The sequence below is a fragment of the Nymphalis io genome, chromosome 23, assembly GCF_905147045.1.
Source record: "Nymphalis io chromosome 23, ilAglIoxx1.1, whole genome shotgun sequence".
NCBI lineage: Eukaryota > Metazoa > Arthropoda > Insecta > Lepidoptera > Nymphalidae > Nymphalis > Nymphalis io.
Genome location: NC_065910.1, coordinates 431,926 through 450,888, shown reverse-complemented (window position 1 = coordinate 450,888; position 18,963 = coordinate 431,926). Strand labels below are relative to the sequence as shown.

General features: G+C 35.0%; 1 protein-coding gene across 6 annotated transcripts in view; it reads right to left on the bottom strand.

Annotated features, from left to right (window-relative positions):
• The window catches only part of LOC126777699 (electron transfer flavoprotein beta subunit lysine methyltransferase-like), a 37,692-nt gene that overhangs the window by 6,919 nt on the left and 11,810 nt on the right, over nt 1-18,963 (bottom strand). For 4 of the 6 annotated variants that reach the window (XM_050500839.1, XM_050500841.1, XM_050500840.1 and 1 more), the window contains one exon: nt 7,345-7,532. In XM_050500839.1, coding sequence (XP_050356796.1) covers nt 7,345-7,529 — 185 coding nt within the window. In that variant the 5' untranslated portion in view covers nt 7,530-7,532. Of the gene's footprint in view, nt 1-7,344; nt 7,533-7,916; nt 8,031-9,355; nt 9,377-18,963 lie in introns of those variants that run through there. The other 2 variants (XM_050500844.1, XM_050500842.1) reach the window with 2 other exon arrangements.

Below are 18,963 nucleotides of genomic sequence, written 5' to 3'. Positions count from 1 at the left end.
AGTAGTGACAGCCTGTGAATGTCCCACAGCTGGGATAAGGCCTTCTCCCCATTTTTGAGGAAACGGCTTGGAGCTTATTCGACCGCGCTGCTCCAATGCGGGTTGGGGAAGTACAAATGTGGCAGAATTTACTCACGATGTTTTCCTTTACCGTCAAGCACGAGATGAATTATAAACACACAATAAGCACATAAAAATTCAGCGGTGCTTGCCCTGGTTTGAACCCACGATCATCGGTTAAGATTCACGCGTTGCGACTAGGCCATCTCGACTCTTAACACATGTCAAGAAACATAAATTCACAAAAATTATATTATTTTTAAAAAAGGACGTCCAGATAACGCTTTGTTTTGTTTATGTATCGTATAATATGTATTTTACAATATCTAAAGTTCCTCGTAGCGATTCGTTATCAAACGCGTGCGGATCAGCTGACGAGGTCGCGAGGTCGAGTTCGAGGATGTGACCTTACTGTTTATACGGTTGTTTTAATTTTCATTGGTCATATAAACATGTTATTTAACGATTTGTTTTACAAATGTGGTTAAAATACGTAATATATAGGAGAATATGTATGTACTGTAATTAGTAATAGGAGGTGTTTTTTAAATGTATAATTTATTCTTAGTTGACATGACCCTGTGGTCACACTAGAATCTTAACCTAAGATTACGGGTTCAAACAGGGCCAGGCACCACTCAACTTGTATGTGGATTAAGCTTCATATCGATCTCCTGAAAAGGATACGGCCTTAGCCCAGCTGTAAGGTAGGGTAATGTTAAACGGAATCGTAATTCGTATGAAGTTGTTTGCAAGTCAAAGATAAAAATATCTTTATTATCGATAAAGTCGTTACGTTTTCCACGGTGTGTCACACAACCTGCAAACACACCACGATACACTCGAGATTAATTTAGCGATCTGGATCTTTAGACAAAACATCCGTCCGTACTTCGCGCCATTTAAAATATTTTTGTAATATTGTCTTTGTAATAAAAAATGTACTGTAACATTGCGAGTATTACGTGTAACTAATAATTAAACTTAAAACCAATCTCCTATTAGTCTTAACAAAATTTCATAAAGCAGATAAAATACTTCTATAGTTATAAATTCGTTTGCCTAGGTTGAATGTCAACGCACAGCCAACACTAAAACAGTATCCGCTAATATAGAATTTTTGGAAATTTCTTTAAGGGGGGGTTTTGATTGGTGGTAGAGCTTTGTGCAAGCTCGTCTGGGTAAATACCACCCACTCATCAGATATTCTACCGAAAAACCAATACACTTCAAACGGGAACACAACAATACCAAGTACAGCGGTACTCGGTTGGAAGGGTGAGTGAGCGAGTGTAATTATAGGCACAAGGGACATAACATCTTAGTTCCCAAGGTTGGTGGCGCATTGGATATGTAAGCGATGGTTGACATTTCTTACAATGCCAATGTCTAAGAGCGTTGGTGACCACTTACCATCAGGTGGCCCATATGCTCGTCCACCTATTTTAAAAAAAATAAATGGAAGGGCTACGAATAAGAAGTACGAACATTGTATAAATTTTACCCCTAACGGGACTGAGGATTGAAAAAAAAACAAAAAGGACGCTGAATACAAACGATGTGACTCATCTTCATAAAATTCCTTTAACATTCCTTGATGACTCATGATCTCCCATCTCTTTCTAGCCTGGAGAAAGTTATGGAACACGTGCAATTGTTTTGCCATCTCGTTCTTTTGCGTCATTGTAGCCTGCGTCTCTTTCTAGGGCTTCGAATGTAGATTAATTTTCTTCCTTCCCTCGAGCCTTAAGTCTGTATCTATAGTCTAAGCCACGTTTTACGCCCTTAGGAAATATTTGTATCTTATTAAGTATTTTGTATTTTTAATGACAATTGTTTAAACATAGATATATCAAAAATCTGTATATGTGAGAAATTTCTCTTAAATTTTTACTGTTACTTAGTTTTATTCAGCATTGTGATAGTTTATGTCATTTTTTACATAAAAACTTTATAATGATCATCTGTTTTGTTATTTTAGCAAGCACACTGGCAAAGTCGAGATGGCTTAGTGGTTAGAACGCGTGATTCTTAATCGATGATCGTGGGTTCAAGCCCGGGCAAGCACCACTGAATTTTCATGTGCTTAATTTGTGTTTGTAATTCATCTCTTGCTTGACGGTGAAGGAAAACATCGTGAGGAAATTCTGCCACATGTGTATTCTACCAACCCGCATTGGAGCAGCGTGGTGGAATAAGCTCCAAACCTTCTCCTCAAAAGGAAGAGGAGGCATTAGCCCAGCAGTGGTCATTCACAGGCTGTTACTGTTACTACTGTTACTAGCAAATTGTAAAGTAACTGGTAACACTAGCAATTGTCTTCGCGTATAAACACCGGCATTGTTAGATATCTAAGGCTAAGTACGCCATAAATAAATCACTAATTTTAAAAAAATAAAGCCCTTGTACCTGTAATTGTACTGGTTCACTAAATATTTAAATCGGAACAATTAAATATAGAGTATTGCAGTTTGGTACTACAATAATTGGTTGGAAATACTCAGATATTTACTGGTAGTAGGGCTTTGTGCAAGCTCGTCAGGATAGGTACCACCCACTAATAAGATATTCTACCGCAAAACCGCAGTACGTGGTATTGTTATGTTCCGGTATTAAGGGCGAGTCAGCCAGTGTAATTACAGGCACAAAGGACATAACATCTTATTTCCCAGGGTTAGTAGCGCATAGGCGATGTAAGCGATGCTTAAAATTTTTTACAATGCCAATGTCAATGGGCGTTGGTGACCACTTACGATCAGGTGGCCCATAAGCTCGTCCGTCTACCTATACTATAAATATAATATCTATGCAAATGGTACCACCGATTTTTAAAATAATTTACATTATATCATTAATATATAGAGTATATATTTATGTTAAAACAAAGTTCGTTCGCAACAGTATGAAGTAACATTAGCATAACAATGTATGTTCCATGAGTACTGGCAAACCATTAATTCGGTAATTATAAAAGGGTATCAGTACATGAAATACAGATTAAAGTATATAATATATAAATAATGGGTGAACGGTTTTTCAACCTTTGATTACCCGCAGGAAAGTTTAAAGTTTATATGAGTTTATAGATATCGACATATAATTATATGACATTTGACATACTATCATAATCACTGTCTTGTTGATATAGCAGCTGAGTTTTACGGCTGTAGACCAAACCGAGAAGGCATTTTAAAAACAAATAGGACTTTTCTGTTAATCAATTATCAGTATTAGCCTCTAGTTATGAGCTCGTCAGGAAATTGTATAAGGAAGGTATCCAATTCGAATGTGCAACGTGACTTAGTTCTTAAACCTTCTCAAGAGGCTTCGTAGCAGTAAGACATTTAAAGGCTGTAACTTTTAGGCAAAGATAAACGTAGTGCCAAATGGCTTTATCTTCAAGTCAATCTTAAATAGCACAGATAATATATGATACAAATAATCCTTATTAATATTATAGATGTAAACTAAGTTTGTTTATAATTTTGTATTATAAATATATTTATGATTTAATAAACATAATTATACATACATTAATTTACATAGTAAATTTCAAAACGATTCGACAAAAAAAAATAATACGACCATACTATAACTGATTCCGTAAAACCCGCTAAAAGTATGACTCATACTAAAGATTCTCTCGAACTTTTATTACGACAGACATAAGGTCGATTTTGGTAATCCACTCGAACTGGAGTAAACGTATACGAGTTATAGTAAGAAGATAGTAAGTATTGTAAACGGCTTTGGAAAAATGAATCATAACTTAAGTGACTAAAGGTTGAAAGTTTTAAAATAATGATGCACTTAAATTCTTTTGACGTAAGCGTTGATGTTTCATTGATAAATAAAATATGACAGTAGTTGTCATTGAGTTTTGCAAAATATAAAGTAATCTTGGGTTTTTCATATGTAGTAACGTTAGCAGTGTTAACGGATATTTAACGAAAATCACAATGTTTGACTTACTACGACATCGTATCACCTAATACTGTAACAAAGTATGTGTTGATTTAGCTGAATATGATGTATTAGTGACAGCCTGTGAACGTCCCACGGCTGGGCTAAGGCCTCCTCTCCTTTTTTGAGGAGAAGGTTTGAAGCTTATTCCACCACGCTGCTCCACTGCGGGTTGGTAGAATACATGTGGCAGAATTTCAATGAAATTAGACACATGCAGGTTTCCTCACGATGTTTTCCTTCACCGTCAAGCACGAGATGAATTATAATCACAAATTAAGCTCATGAAAATTCAATGGTGCTTGCCCGGGTTAGAACCCCCGATCATCGGTTAAGATTCACGCGTTCTAACCACTGGGCCATCTCGGCTTACTCATACATGATGTATCTACCTATATACAATGCAAGTATTCTACATATAACTCAGATGTGACAAATTTCTAAGGTAAGGATGTATTATAAAATGTATAGTTTACACATTAGATTATAAAATAATAATTAGTCAATTTTTAGAATGGTAGTACTTTGTGCTACCACCCACTCATAATATATACGAATTGTTGTGTTCCGGTTGGAAGGTGAGTGAACTAGTGTAACTACGGGCACACGGGACATAACATCTTAGTTCCCAAGGTTGGCATTGGAGGTGTCAGGAACGGTTACTATTTCTTACTGTTTCAATCTATGTGCAATGGTGGCTTATCATCACGTGTATTTAAAAAAAAGAGCATTTTATAAGTGGATAATACAATAAGATTCCGCTTGGATACAAAAACTATTTTCCTGTCGAATTAACCTGAGCTTATTAAATATATTTTCCGCATAAGGTTTTTACATGTTTTTGTCGTACGTACTCGATGAGGTTGGTTTATTTAAGTACTACATACGAGTCCGATGAACTACGGCGTGTTATCTTGCAAAGTTAATTATTTATTTTTATTTGTTTATTTACATATACTTTACTATGCAACGCAAAGAAAGAAAATAATATAGACTAGCAAGTACGCTTAGAGTTTATTAATGCTTATTACAAGGGCTTGGCAAACGTAGCGTTGGACGCCCTCCAGCCAGGTGGAGTGACGATATACGCAAGGTGGCTGGCAGCGGTTGGAGATTAAGAGCTGAAAATCGAGCTCAGTGGCGTGCCATTGGAGAGACCTATGTCCAGCAGTGGACGCGAAAAGGGTGACGATGATGATGATGATGATGACAAGGGCTTATTATTAATTGGCCATTTTTTCCAAACTAATTTAACTATCCGTTGATTTCAATTCATGTTTCATTTGTTTTCGATCTTATTATAACTGTTACGAATTATAAAACAACGCACAGGACAGCGTGTTAGAGAAAATCTCCCAGAACATTTACCAATAATGTTTATCTAAAATTAGAACACAATTTCCCTTTCAATAGATAGAATTCCTCAATGTTGCTATTGACGTATATTGTAAGGTGAGTTTTTTACTCTACAGTGCAATGTTTTTTCCCCGAGCCCGCACCTGTAACGGACGCACGCATGTAGCTCGTTATACATTAATATGTATGACATTATACTAATAGAATAACCCACGACGCTTGTTGAATATTTTGTATCTTATTACGTCTTTGATAGTCTTTTCCTTAAGTATCGCTTTAATATTCATTTTTCGATTGTAAGGTAGCTTGAAAGTTATTTTTTTATATAACTCTACAGTTTAATAGGTCATAGGAGCTATGTTTATAGGTAATATAATCGCCACATAAATTTGATGAGATTTTATAAGTCCACAAAAACTATACCACTACCAAACAGGGTAACTTGCAGTTTTAAGGGTGAGTTAGTGGATTTAGGTCAGCGTATTTTCTTTTCTGAACCAGTGGTAATTTCTACTTTGTTTATTAATGAATAATTGTATAATTTGTACATTGAGTAAATTTATTTAAATGTGTATTACAAGTGAAAGTATATATGGGGAGTTGACCATATGCCATTATCAAACGCAACCCCTCCCGTTTGCTACGTCTACCAAATATAATAATTTTAGATTTTAATCGTAATAAATTACTTCAATTAAGTTACAAGTACAACCGTTTTTTAAATGCACGGGAAAGTTTTATAGATTCTTAAAACTTGCGTAAATGTTAAGTATTTTTCCTGTTTACAAACTTAAATTCCAAGTTAAGAGCTACGCGACGAGGCTGCGCGTTAAAACGTTGTGCGTAAACTTGAACTACTTGCATACCGATACCAGTTAAGTCCAAGTATCAGTAAGTACTTACGATCGTGGTCATGTTCAAATGGACCTCGAAAACAATAATTAAGTAATATTTCATAATTTTTAGGCATTAAAATATATTTCCTTAGTAAATCTATTGAGAAATGTTAGTCCGTTCCACTGGTACAAATAAATAAACAACTTCGACTTTGAATTGACATGACATTCGAGATTAGCGAGTGAAGAGAACAGCAATGCCTTTTTTAAGAACTCACTTCATTACTCAAAATCGACTTGTATACTATTTTGATGCATGTATTATTGAAATGTTATGATTATTACGGTCAATATCGCATAATATCTTTTCTGATATTTCACGACCGTTTTCTGTGGTGAGTTTCGAATTTGTCCTTACAGAATAGAAAAACCTACAATGAGTTATTTGATGAGTGACGAATGATATTTTTTATAGTTTTTAATATACATATTTCATTTATTAAAATAACATTTTAATACATATATATTAATATTAATAATATAATATTCTGGGACATTTTTCACACACGGCCATCTGATCCCAAATTAGGCTTGTACAAAGCTTGTGCTAGGGAAATCAGACAACTGATATTCTACATATCCGTCCGTAACAGCCTGTGAATGTCCCACTGCTGGGCTAAAGGCCTCCTCTCCTCTTTTTGAGGAGAAGGTTTGGAGCTTATTCCACCACGCTGCTCCAATGCGGGTTGGTAGAATTCACATGTGGCAGAATTTCAGTGAAATTAGACACATGCAGGTTTCCTCACGATGTTTTCCTTCACCGTAAAGCACGAGATGAATTATAATCACAAATTAAGCACATGACAATTCAGTGGTGCTTGCCTGGGTTTGAACCCACGATCATCGGTTAAGATTCACGCGTTCTTACCACCGGGCCATCTCGGCTTTTTTACATATACTATAATTTATTAATATTAATAACAGTTATAAACTACTAGCAAATATATTTACTTTATGCATTGGTTACATATAAATTAATTTTGAGACGTGTGTCTTTTAAGACACTATATAAAATATTAACGTCACCACTTTGTGTTTCTTATATACTACAGTAGGTTTATTAAATTACCTCGCTGTAGCCTGACCTCCTGGCCAGTAGAACCCCAAAAAAGGGTCAGTAAATGGTGACTCCGCCACCGGCGCCGACCACAAGGGACACGATGGCGTCACAAGACGTAAAACAAGCTCGGGAGTCAGGTGTTTTCGACTTGGAGACGTGTGTTTGAGAAAAAGTGACGTGAATTCTTTAAGCATTATCTGAAATAAAAAAATTACTTCAATTTTTTTGTTCAACGATCTCCGTCGCCTATCTATTTTGTCAGCTTCAAAAAATTGTATACATGAATTTAAAATATAACCTCATTAGATTTATGGCTAGCTTATATGTTGATCGCAAAATCTGTGAGGTTCAATTACCTAGGCGGACTATTAAAAAAGTTATTGAGTTCTATGAAGAAATTCTTACTAGCAGTTCGTTATTTCGAAGTATGTTTAGATACGCTCACGCCCTTCGGGAAGTACTTGAAGCATGCGGAAGGACCGTCTCATCCTATGGGTAGCGTTGTCTCTTCATCACGAAATAAGAGAAGGAATATATGGTACACTTGTGTTTATACCCACGTTTGGGCTTTACAAAATTACCTGCGCAGTTGGCTAGTTTCCATCGCGAATCAGCGGCTCAGCCGGCAACACTCAGAGGACCATCATGGGCTGTATTATTGGAATCCAAGTGTGAAATCTATATTGTTCATGCATTCTCTAAGGCCACCGTATAAGTTATGACGTGAGACGTTTAATTATTCAAAGCTATAACGTCATGTGACGTCGAATGATCCAGTTTCCACGCAATCATTAACATACAAGAGGAAAAAATATCAAATTTGCATTTTAAACATATTATTACATTGCAAAAAGATTGTGTATTATCGATTAATGAATAATTTTTTTTTTTTTTTTGTGAAATTGATATTTTAATTATTTTTTTGTTCTAAGAACGATAAAATCTTAAATGTAGTTTCCTTTATAAAACGGAGTGCTGTATGTCAGTGATACTAATATTATTAAGAAATAAAAAAGTTCCGAAGCTTGTTCATTTTCATCATGTTTTGTTTGTTGTTGTATGTTTTTATTTGTCGTGATATTTTCACACCAAAACATATTAACAGAACAATAATAGCTGTTTGTCAATATAAATATCATATTAATTGACGTAATATCAGGGGACCATGTGTTTTTGACACTCAAACGAAAACAATGACCACTTAAAAACAATAATATTTGCATAGAAATGAACATGTATGCGTGTTCTTTTATCTTTTAAATACGCAATTGATTTTAAAATATAATATACGGTGACATCGTAAAATGGTACCGCTGGGCGTTTCCAAGTATCAAAACATTGCTATCTCTCTAGTCTGTTTTGCTTTGCGTACGCTTATAATACGATGAACCTATATGTGGCTCAGTCGTTCACGGCGAGGTAGCGGTTCGTTCCTAGGATGGATATTTAAATTATCTTCTTTTCACAGACTTTTCTTCAAAAGACACGGCTCAACTCATGCTGGTCTCCTTTGACCAAAAACACTGCAAGAATTGGCACTGTGTGTAATATAAAGCGACTGTTTATGTTGTTTAAATGTACCGTCAATACACCACCAACAAAATTATGTAACAACCTACCGCTAAGCGGGGGAGCATGTGAGACCTTTGGCTGAGTACTCAATTACCCACTATAAGACCATTTCACAGGATCGCTTGCGCATACTACCGTGTTATCCCAATGGCTTTAATGGGTACACTGGGTTACAGGGACCTCAACCCTAGCTGAGCTTCGTTACAGTTTTCATTTATATAAAATAGGAAGACGGTCGGGCAAATGAGTCGGTGAGGAGACTGTTGAGCAGTGCCTCTCGTTATCGGACATGGCATTTAACAAAATGAGCTGATCATGACTTATTGTTAGCATGGCCTCTGTACTGTGCACTCAGACATAATGTAGCGCCACCTATTTACATTTACATATTTGCGTTACATTTAGCGGAGGCGCTAGTTCGTGGCACATGGAGGTTGGATGTACTTACCAAAACAACAGGCACGAACCTCTAATATTCTAAAAAAATATATTTTAGTTTCATATCAAGTAAGAAATGTTTCTCGTCGTTTTTTGTACTTCATCTGAGATATATTTATGAGTAATCACAATATAAACTTCGGGCAAATGATAAGACCACGTCTCGTCACGTCTATCTCTGTGGACAGATCATATGATTCACGTAACTACGCAGCTTAGTACCGCGTAATATCGCATTATGCTAAATATAGATTTATTAATAGCTAATATATTTTCAACATAATTATCCTGCTATTATTATAGTGAGTTAGTTAATAAATATACAAAATTAAAACGATTAAGTACAAATTACAAGCGCGTGGCTGATGACAATATTAGAAGCATTTCATAGACTGCAGCCATATGTGCACAACTGGGAGCAAAGTTAAGGTGTTGTTTCTCCAATTCTCATAGTTAGTTTTGACTAAAATTCAACACGACAGAAGAGATATCAGAAGCAGGACCAGGAATAAAATAAAAAATCTTAAGCAATATTTAAAATAAACTTATCATTTTAACTCTATTCATTCTGTTTATTTATTTTTTGTATTACCTACTTTGTTTTAATTTTTAAATATGACTAAAATTTAGTTACTTAATACAAGAAGTATTTTTTAGTTTTAGTTCTTTGAGTGTTTGTTATGTACATTTTTTACTTGGAATGTATTTAATTTACATTTTATTATTTATAATATTAGTTGTTACTTAGTTATATAAGATGGATGCTGTGGTTTTTTATAATTGAGGGAGCACATAGACATATACCTATCTAGTGTAATGTGTGATGTAAGCTTGTGATGTGCATTCCTTGTTAGAGATCCTAATGAAACAAAATAAAGCTTTAAGCGCTATCTGAGACACTATGTTGTAGCTGCATTGCCTAGCTTCAAGCTGCTTTTTGGACACAAAATCCTAATGGTATGGGTTTTCGAGTTTTCTTTTCTTTATAATTAGCCACTAGTTCAGTTAATACAAAGTATTAATATTGACGGGAGAATAATTAATGAGAGGGTGACATCCTACCAGTTAGGCTATGTTCGAATCACGTACAAGGATAATATGAACAGCGTGACCAAAATTTGGGTAATGATGACTATTACTACACGATACCAATTTTAACCGGAAAATGAATGTTTCTGATTAAAACCATAGTAATAAAAAAATTATCAACGTTTCTTATTATGTGAGTTATATCGTATGTAGTATGTATGTCATCATATCATTTTAAGGCAGATTTCTGAGTAGACGAAATCCACGATGATTGCAATGTTCGATAATTGGACACAATCCTGAAGAGTGATTAGTCATTTTATTGTTTACTTTTATTTTTTTGATTATATTTATTTGTAAATTTAATTATGTAATTGATATAAATGGTGAACCGGAATGACAATTACCCACGGTGTTTTTCTGGAACATTAGCTTTTAGTTATTTTTTCGCCAAAATCTCGTAGGATGAACAAAGCAAAACAGATTTATCAATGAAGTCGACATTGCAGATTTACCTACAACCGAGTTTCAACCGGGTCGGTACTGGTAAGAAACTCGTTTGTTTTTTTTAAAAAATATGTAGGCGGACGAGCATATGGGCCACCAACGCCCATAGACATTGGCATTGTAAGAAATGTTAACAATAGCTTACTTCGCCAATGCGCAACCAACCTTGGGAACTAAGATGTTAAGTCCCTTGTGCTTTTAAAACACTGGCTCACTCACCCTTTAAACCAGCAAACTTTAAAACAACAATACCGAGTATTGCTGTTTTGCGGATCTGATGAGTGGGCGGTACCTACCCAGACGAGCTTGCACAAAGCCCTACCACTAGTAAACTTGTTACTCTTTACCAACAATTAAATTATTTTTAATTAAGTACTATTTATTTTATATATGTTCCTTCGGAAAATCAATAAATAAATTTAAAGAGGCATTACCTGGCGCGATCATTTTGATACAGAAATAGTATTAAAATCGAAAATGCGTCTTTTGACAATCCGATCAATTTCAATTTAAAATTAGCGAGTTGTTCCTATTTCGCTTTATCAATTTCTTTATGCTGACGTATAGTCAATAAATATTTCAACATATCTTTCCACGCCCTCACAATCCACCAATCAGAGCACTCTGTGGCCGTTTGACGTGATGTGGAATGTGATACGTCAGACCGTCGGCCTTGAGACTCAATTATCAAAGTACTGATTAAAAAATATCGTTCGAGCTTTGAGACATGCGTGCAGAGTCCGAATGAATTACGAGTGCCATTCAATAGCTCATCAGATACCCTAGTGTTTAGTGCTTTTTAAAAGATGGAGGTGAGCTTACTTTGCTGCAGGGTACTGTCCGTCTGGGTCGGTGCATTCCACTCATCACACACTTTACCATACAGCAATACTTAGTATTGTTGTGTTCCAGTTCGAAGGAATGAGCCAGTTATCAAAAAGAACAAAGGACATAATAGCTTAGTTCCCAAGGTTCCTGGTGCATTGGCGATGTAAAGGATGGTTAATATTTCTTATAATGTCAATATCTGTGGGCAGTAGTGACCTCAAGTTATCTGGTAGGCCACTTGCCAGTCGTTCCTGACACTAGAGTTATTGCCCATTGCAAACACTAAGATTTTATTATTGAATATAATTTACTAGTCTTACGTAAAATGAAACCAATATTTTTATATTGATATTGTTTACAATAGAATGCGCGTCATTGCGTCTACAGCATATTGCGCACCCTTTCTTTGCGCATAATTTTTCTAACGGTTTATCAACCGGGTTATAATCTTTAGTATCACAGGAACTACACGAACAAATAGAAGAGTGTGAACAGCACATAATATTTTCGGAGAAATGTTTTTTTCATTTATTGTGATAAGGATAATGACTTTATTACATATCAGCACAACGTAATCTTTGATTTTTTTTCTCCTTATTTAAAAATTACAGTGAATATTTTATCTTATCTATAAGATAAATATATGCTGTCACTGAATTTTAAGAATTTTTTTGAAATTCTATATATGCCATTAAGGCTTGAGGAAAATCACTGTTCATTATAGCAAAACTGACGAGAGGGACGTCACTGGACACTAGTCAGCTTCGGTGGCATTCTGAGGGTTTTATACGCAGGGTCAATGGTTAGTATTCGAACCACTGCTGTGTGGTTCGTAGATGACAAATTAGTCCCGACAGAGGTGTAAGTATGTTTAACTAACAGCTAGGTTAAGTGTTAGTATTTAACAATGCTAAGATCTAATGATGGTTGAAATCATATATTTTGTAATTATATTATCAGAGAAACTATTATTTCGAACACATTAACAGCTATCGTTGCAATATACAACTATATAAACAATAGTCTGTTGAAAGCATAACAAATATTAACCCAGTTAAACCAATGTCTTATTTTCCTCTTATATTCCTGGCACATGCCTAGGGCCTGCCGAGGGGCCAAATATAACATAATTTTACTCTAACCGTATTGAAATGGGGGGGGGGGGACATTTAATGTCAAAGTGCCTTGTTAATGATTTTAAAACCAAAATATAATAATAAACTCATGCAATACTTATTTTCATTAATTATATGACGATGATGATTATTATTCTCTCCAGATTGATTTCGTTCACGGCCAATTGAAATGGTCTAAAAAGAGAGTACTGAGTTTGCCGGTTTTCTCGGCATAACCTACATTTCGAAGCGGCAGTAACTTCACATTAAATATAATCCTGTAAAATGACGTCTAAAAAGGTCTTAAAAAAGCTTACTTGAATAAAGAAAAATTTTATATTCAACAGTAAGAATAAACTTGAAACTCACCGCAGAAGTTTGTCGTGAAATGTCAGAAGCTGATATTCGATATTGCCTATATTAAATATCACATTAGGTACATCTAAATGTAATGTAAGATGGTTTTTAATATTTCACAAGTGAAAAATACGAAGTAATTATTGAAGAGCACCAGATTTTAAGTATATTGCCCTCAGATGAGTCGTTGCTCATTAGCATCAAAATCTCCGCGTTATGTTAATGCCCGCGATTTGAAATCAACTACGTGTTATTCCACATGTGGGCCTTTGTTCCGGTTTACTTTAAATATTCTTAGTGAGAAACGACTTCGAATGACAATTCAAAAATTTCTACCAATATTATAAATGCCAAAGCGTGATTGTTTATTTTTCCTTATTTTGAAGCAACGTGTCAAATAAAGTGGATGCTAAGTCACAGACGCAGAGCAAATAGTCTAAATCTAGGCTCAGTGGAAAGAACAATGAATCTTAACTGAAATAGCGGATTCAAATCTTGACATTGTGTATTATTACGATATACGAATATTATTGATATCGAAATGTTTATTTGTTCCATTTAATTTTTGTTAGTAATAAAAAGTTTTTAATATTTAGTTGTCAGCGATGGCTGTTTCGTTCGTAAAAGTTTTTCTGATTCTTATAAGACGGTCACACATAACACCCATATGTTAAATTGGGTTAGCTCTATTTCACTACAGCTGCGATACAGTGAATGTTTATATGTTTTTTTTTGTTTTAGGTAGGTGCACTGGCAAATGGGCTACTGGATATGTTCTGCATATATAAGAAATATTAATCATACCTTACATACCAATGCGCCACTAACCTTGGGAGCTAAGATGTTATGTCCCTTGTGCCTATAGTTATACTGGCTCCCTCCCCCATGCAACAATATCTGATAAAGCGGTAGAATATCTGATAAATGGGAGGTACTTGCACAAAGCTCTACTACATAATAAATCGTTTAAATAAAAGTAATATTTAATAACTACGATTCTGTTATTTCATGGTTAATTGACAAGATTAATGTCGAAGGATTAAATACAGGAACAATACAAAGTTGATTAGAAGTGAAAGGTGGAATGTTTGTCCGCGTTCAATGTTTTACGGTAAATATACAATGTAAGACAATCGCATACGATGGAGAATGCAGTATGTTTGTTTATAATGATAAGTTAATACGGGCAGTCTTTGGTCTTGAGCCTTAACTCTTTCCTGTCGTGATTGATATTAATTTCCATCGGATTATGAGACAACGAATAGAGAGCACTGTTTTCGCCTTGCATTGAAGTATTTCCTGCACAATTGGATCTTACAAAGTAAAACTTCTTTAAAGCGTTCTAGGATAATAATCTCGTATATCTTGACTACCACTTATAGAACTATTCCAACGCCACACGTCAAACCTTTGTATAGAACTGTTCCCGTTTGAAGGATGAGGGAGCCGGCGTCATTACGCCTGTAATTTAAGGATTATAGAATCTTAAGTTCAACGTTTGGAGGTGCATTCTCACTGTATGGAGTGGTTTTTATAAATATGGTAAATATATTCAAGTAAGTCATAGACAAAGTTGTATATTAAGACTGCAACCCATAAACTGGATTGGCTTCGGAGAGAACAGAAAGTCAGTTTCAAGTAACAACCTCTTAAAGGAATATTTCAATTGAATATACATATTTATATAAAGTTAGTAGTTTGTTAATTGATGTAATGTTACGAGTTAATAAAATGCATCTACATAGCGAGATAATGTATATTGTACCTATGAGGTCGCATATTAAATAAATATTTATTAGATATAGAAGTATTATATTATATTTATAGGAGAGAAGGCCTTAGCCCAACAGTGGGAAATTCACAGGCTGTTACTATATTATATTTATAATATATTACATTTAACTATCATTTAATCTTGTAGTTTAAATCGTCATGTACATTAAACCGAGAAGAACATTATGAGTGAAAATAATTTGATTATTAAAAATAAAAATAGATATCTATTTTTATCTAATTTGTGTTTATAATTCATCTCGTGCTTGACGGTGAAGGAAAACATCGTGAGGAAACCTGCATGTGTCTAATTTCATTGAAATTATGCCACATGTGTATTCTACCAACCCGCATTGGAGCAGCGTGGTAGAATAAGCTCCAAACCTTCTCCTCAAAAGGGAGAGGAGGCCTTAGCCCAGCAGTGGGACATTAACAGGCTGTTACTAATTATATCTATGTCTAATTTTTTTTTTTACAATTAATAGGCCAGCGTTTGACCGCTGACTTGCCTGATGTTAAGCATCGACACGGTCTAAGATGTAGCACGCTTGCCTATAAGAAACCTGTTTACTCTGGATTTGAAGACACCAACATTGTACCTATCAGGAAATACGGACTCAGGCAAATTTAATTAACATTTTCGCGCCAAGAAATTTCCAACCGAGCCTAGAGCCTATTCAAATGATAAATTAAAATATTTGACGGGCCGATTGGTGTGGTTGGTAGATATTTGCCTTTGACTTGCCTTTCACGGCGAAGGTTGTGGGTTCGATTACTACCCACGACAGGCATTTGTGTGCATGAACATGTCAGTTTGTCCTGAGTCTGGGTGTAATTATCTATATAAATATGTATTTACAAAAGAAAAGTAGAATATATCTTATATATCAGTTGTCTGAGTTCCATAGTACAAGCTCTGCTTAGTTTGGGATCAGATGGCTATGTGTGAATACTGTCCTAGGATAATACAATTTTTTTTTAATTTATATTATAAGATTAGGATCGATTCCAAACGACGAAATAATTGGTAAGTTGTAGACTTGTCTTGTAACACTTGCGTACGGAGATGACCTACATACATACTCGTAATCTGACCATCATTACGATATAGTGACGTGTTATGCGTGACTTGTATGGTAACAGTTTTGTTGATATTATCTGTGTGAGTACTGGCAGATAAGACTAATGGCGCGCTTTTACCACAAGTAATATATTTGTAGCGTGGATATTCATTGGTAATTTAATTATGTGATGTATTTTTTTTTTTTTATTTAAACACAAACTTCTTAATTGTATAATTTTAAATTTTTGTAATATACGCAAAAATGTGTCTAATATTTTGAGCACACCATAACATTCAAATGCCTGAACAAATTTGTATGTATGGGATATCGTTAGAACATTTACATATAGAATATATACATTTATTATAATTATTATTATATCATCCCCAGTGGCGCTTGTTTTTTTAATTATGTATTGTTTTTGTTAAATTGTCATTGAAAACATTAAGTGTCCTACTTGTGTAATGGTTATATCCTGTATAAGAAAAAAAAAACCGTTGTGATTGCGACTGTTTTAATGTATTGGTTTTTCCCCGCCTTTTATTATCTGTATTACAAATTATTTCTAAACGTTATAGTTCACAGAATTCAATTCTCATTCTAAATTTAAATTTAGCATTTCGTACTATCGTCTGGCGATTCCGTTTTGCGAGAGAATAACGTAGGAAGGTCATTCACTCTCATTCAACGCAAGTGCGAAAATAGCATTATTTTCGTGTTAATCTATTTTAAGTCCTAAATATATAGAGATAAGATTAAATGTCAAAAAAATTGTAGAGAATACAAATAATCTTCGTCTTATTCACTGGTAGTAAAATTTGAACTCTATATCCATGCGTACAGTATCGATATTTAATAGATATTGAATGACATAAATTTTAGGTCAAGTACTATATTCACGAAACGCAAACGCAATTCAATGAAACGTACTCAAAACATGTGCTCAAAAACTGTACCCTGGAATACAACTTTAGTAATTATCCTTTATGAATTGTAACACACATTCAAACACAAACGCATTTATAATATTAGCAAGATTATTGTTATTAATTGTTAGTCGATGAATTACTAATATTATTTTTAAACTAGAATTATAAATCACACATTTTAAAAGCAGACTATCGCTTAACCTTCCTCAACATTTTACCTATTATTAAATGATTGAGAATCGAACTTGCAATACACATTGCGTTGAATGTGAGTGGGTGTGTCGATTGTCCTATATATTTGAAACAGGACATTGTTAATCAATTATAATACTAGTTCGCCTTTATTTTCCTAACCTAGAAAATGTAAATCTTTAAGAAATATTCAGCAAGGCCAACAAACCAGTTCGACATGATAGCGAACTGTCATCTACCTCCATTGTAACATGTGTTCGTACCACATCTTAAGCTGTCAAAGCGCCACCAACTGTGGCGTTTAAGATGACATCGAATTGACGCGATATCATTGGTCTCGAAAAAATGGCGTTTTGAATGCCAGCGACGTTGTTATGGGAACTGTTGAAGTTAAATTATGGTGTCATTGTAATATTCACCCTTTAACCGTGCTTTAACTCAAGTCGTAATATCGGTATTACAAATTAAATAATAGTAGTATAGTAGTAACAGCCTGTGAATGTCCCACTGCTGGGCTAAGGCCTCCTCTCCCTTTTTGAGGAGAAGGTTTGGAGCTTATTCCACCACGCTGCTCCAATGCGGGTTGGTGGAAACACATGTGGCAGAATTTCGATGAAATTAGACACATGCAGGTTTCCTCACGATGTTTTCCTTCACCGAAAAGCACGAGATGAATTATAACAGAAATTAAGCACATGAAAATTCAGAGGTGCTTGCCCGGGTTTGAACCCACGTTCATTGGTTAAGATTCACGCGTTCTTACCACTGGGCCATCTTTAAATAATAAATATTATATTTTATATCAGCTCGCTATGCACACACACCGTCTTCAGTTCGCGCTAATACCAATATCTATATATATAATATTTGCTCGCGCTCCGCGATTTGTGTCATCCGAGATGACAGATGGATAGAAACACAGATAATATATATTCATATTATAAAATACTAATTAACACATTATTGGAGATGTACACTACGATCATAGCAGTTAAGTGGAATGATGTTGTATTATAAATAGACGTATATAATCAAGTACAGTTTGTAGAGCATAATACAGCAGAACGATTAGTAAATCGCATGAAATATGTAAATCTAGGGTTTGTTTATCTTTACAGCTTCTTCGATTGGAAGGGTTGCACTGGTTAATTTACTACTCAAACTGGAACAAATATTGCTGTGAACACAAAGTATTGATATTTTACAGTAGAACTGATGAATCGGTGGCACCACCCAGACAGATCTCCACAAAGCTCTATAGTTAAATTTTCTTATAGAACTCTTGTTCTGTAAGAAAATTTAACGAAGACTGCTAGCAGCATTGCCTCGTTGAATCGCAATTCCGAGTTACTTCTGTCTCAAATAAAAGGGCCCATAGGACGGTGTGTTTAATCTTTTATTTTAAACTACTAGCTGTGTTTTACGGTTTTATCCGTGTTTGGATTAACCATACCTGTTTCATATCCATGGCAATTGCTTGCCTACATATTCTGTCACTTTTGACGTATATAGTCGCTGCTTAGAGCTTGGAATTTTGTTACATTGTCTAATGCAAGATTCAACCTTTTTCAAGAAGCCAGGTCAGCGTAAATGGACCTGGGTGAGCCCTGATGGGAAAACAAAGAATGGGATAGACTTCATCTTGTCGACGAGAAGACAAATATTTAATGACGTCTCCGTGATCAATGCAGTCAAAACTGGGAACGATCACAAGACTCGTTCAGGCTCATTAAATATCAATGTTAAACTCCAGAGGTCCCGACTGATGAAGTCTACGCTCCGACCATCACCTCTTCAAATCCGAAATCCCGAAGCCTTTCAGCT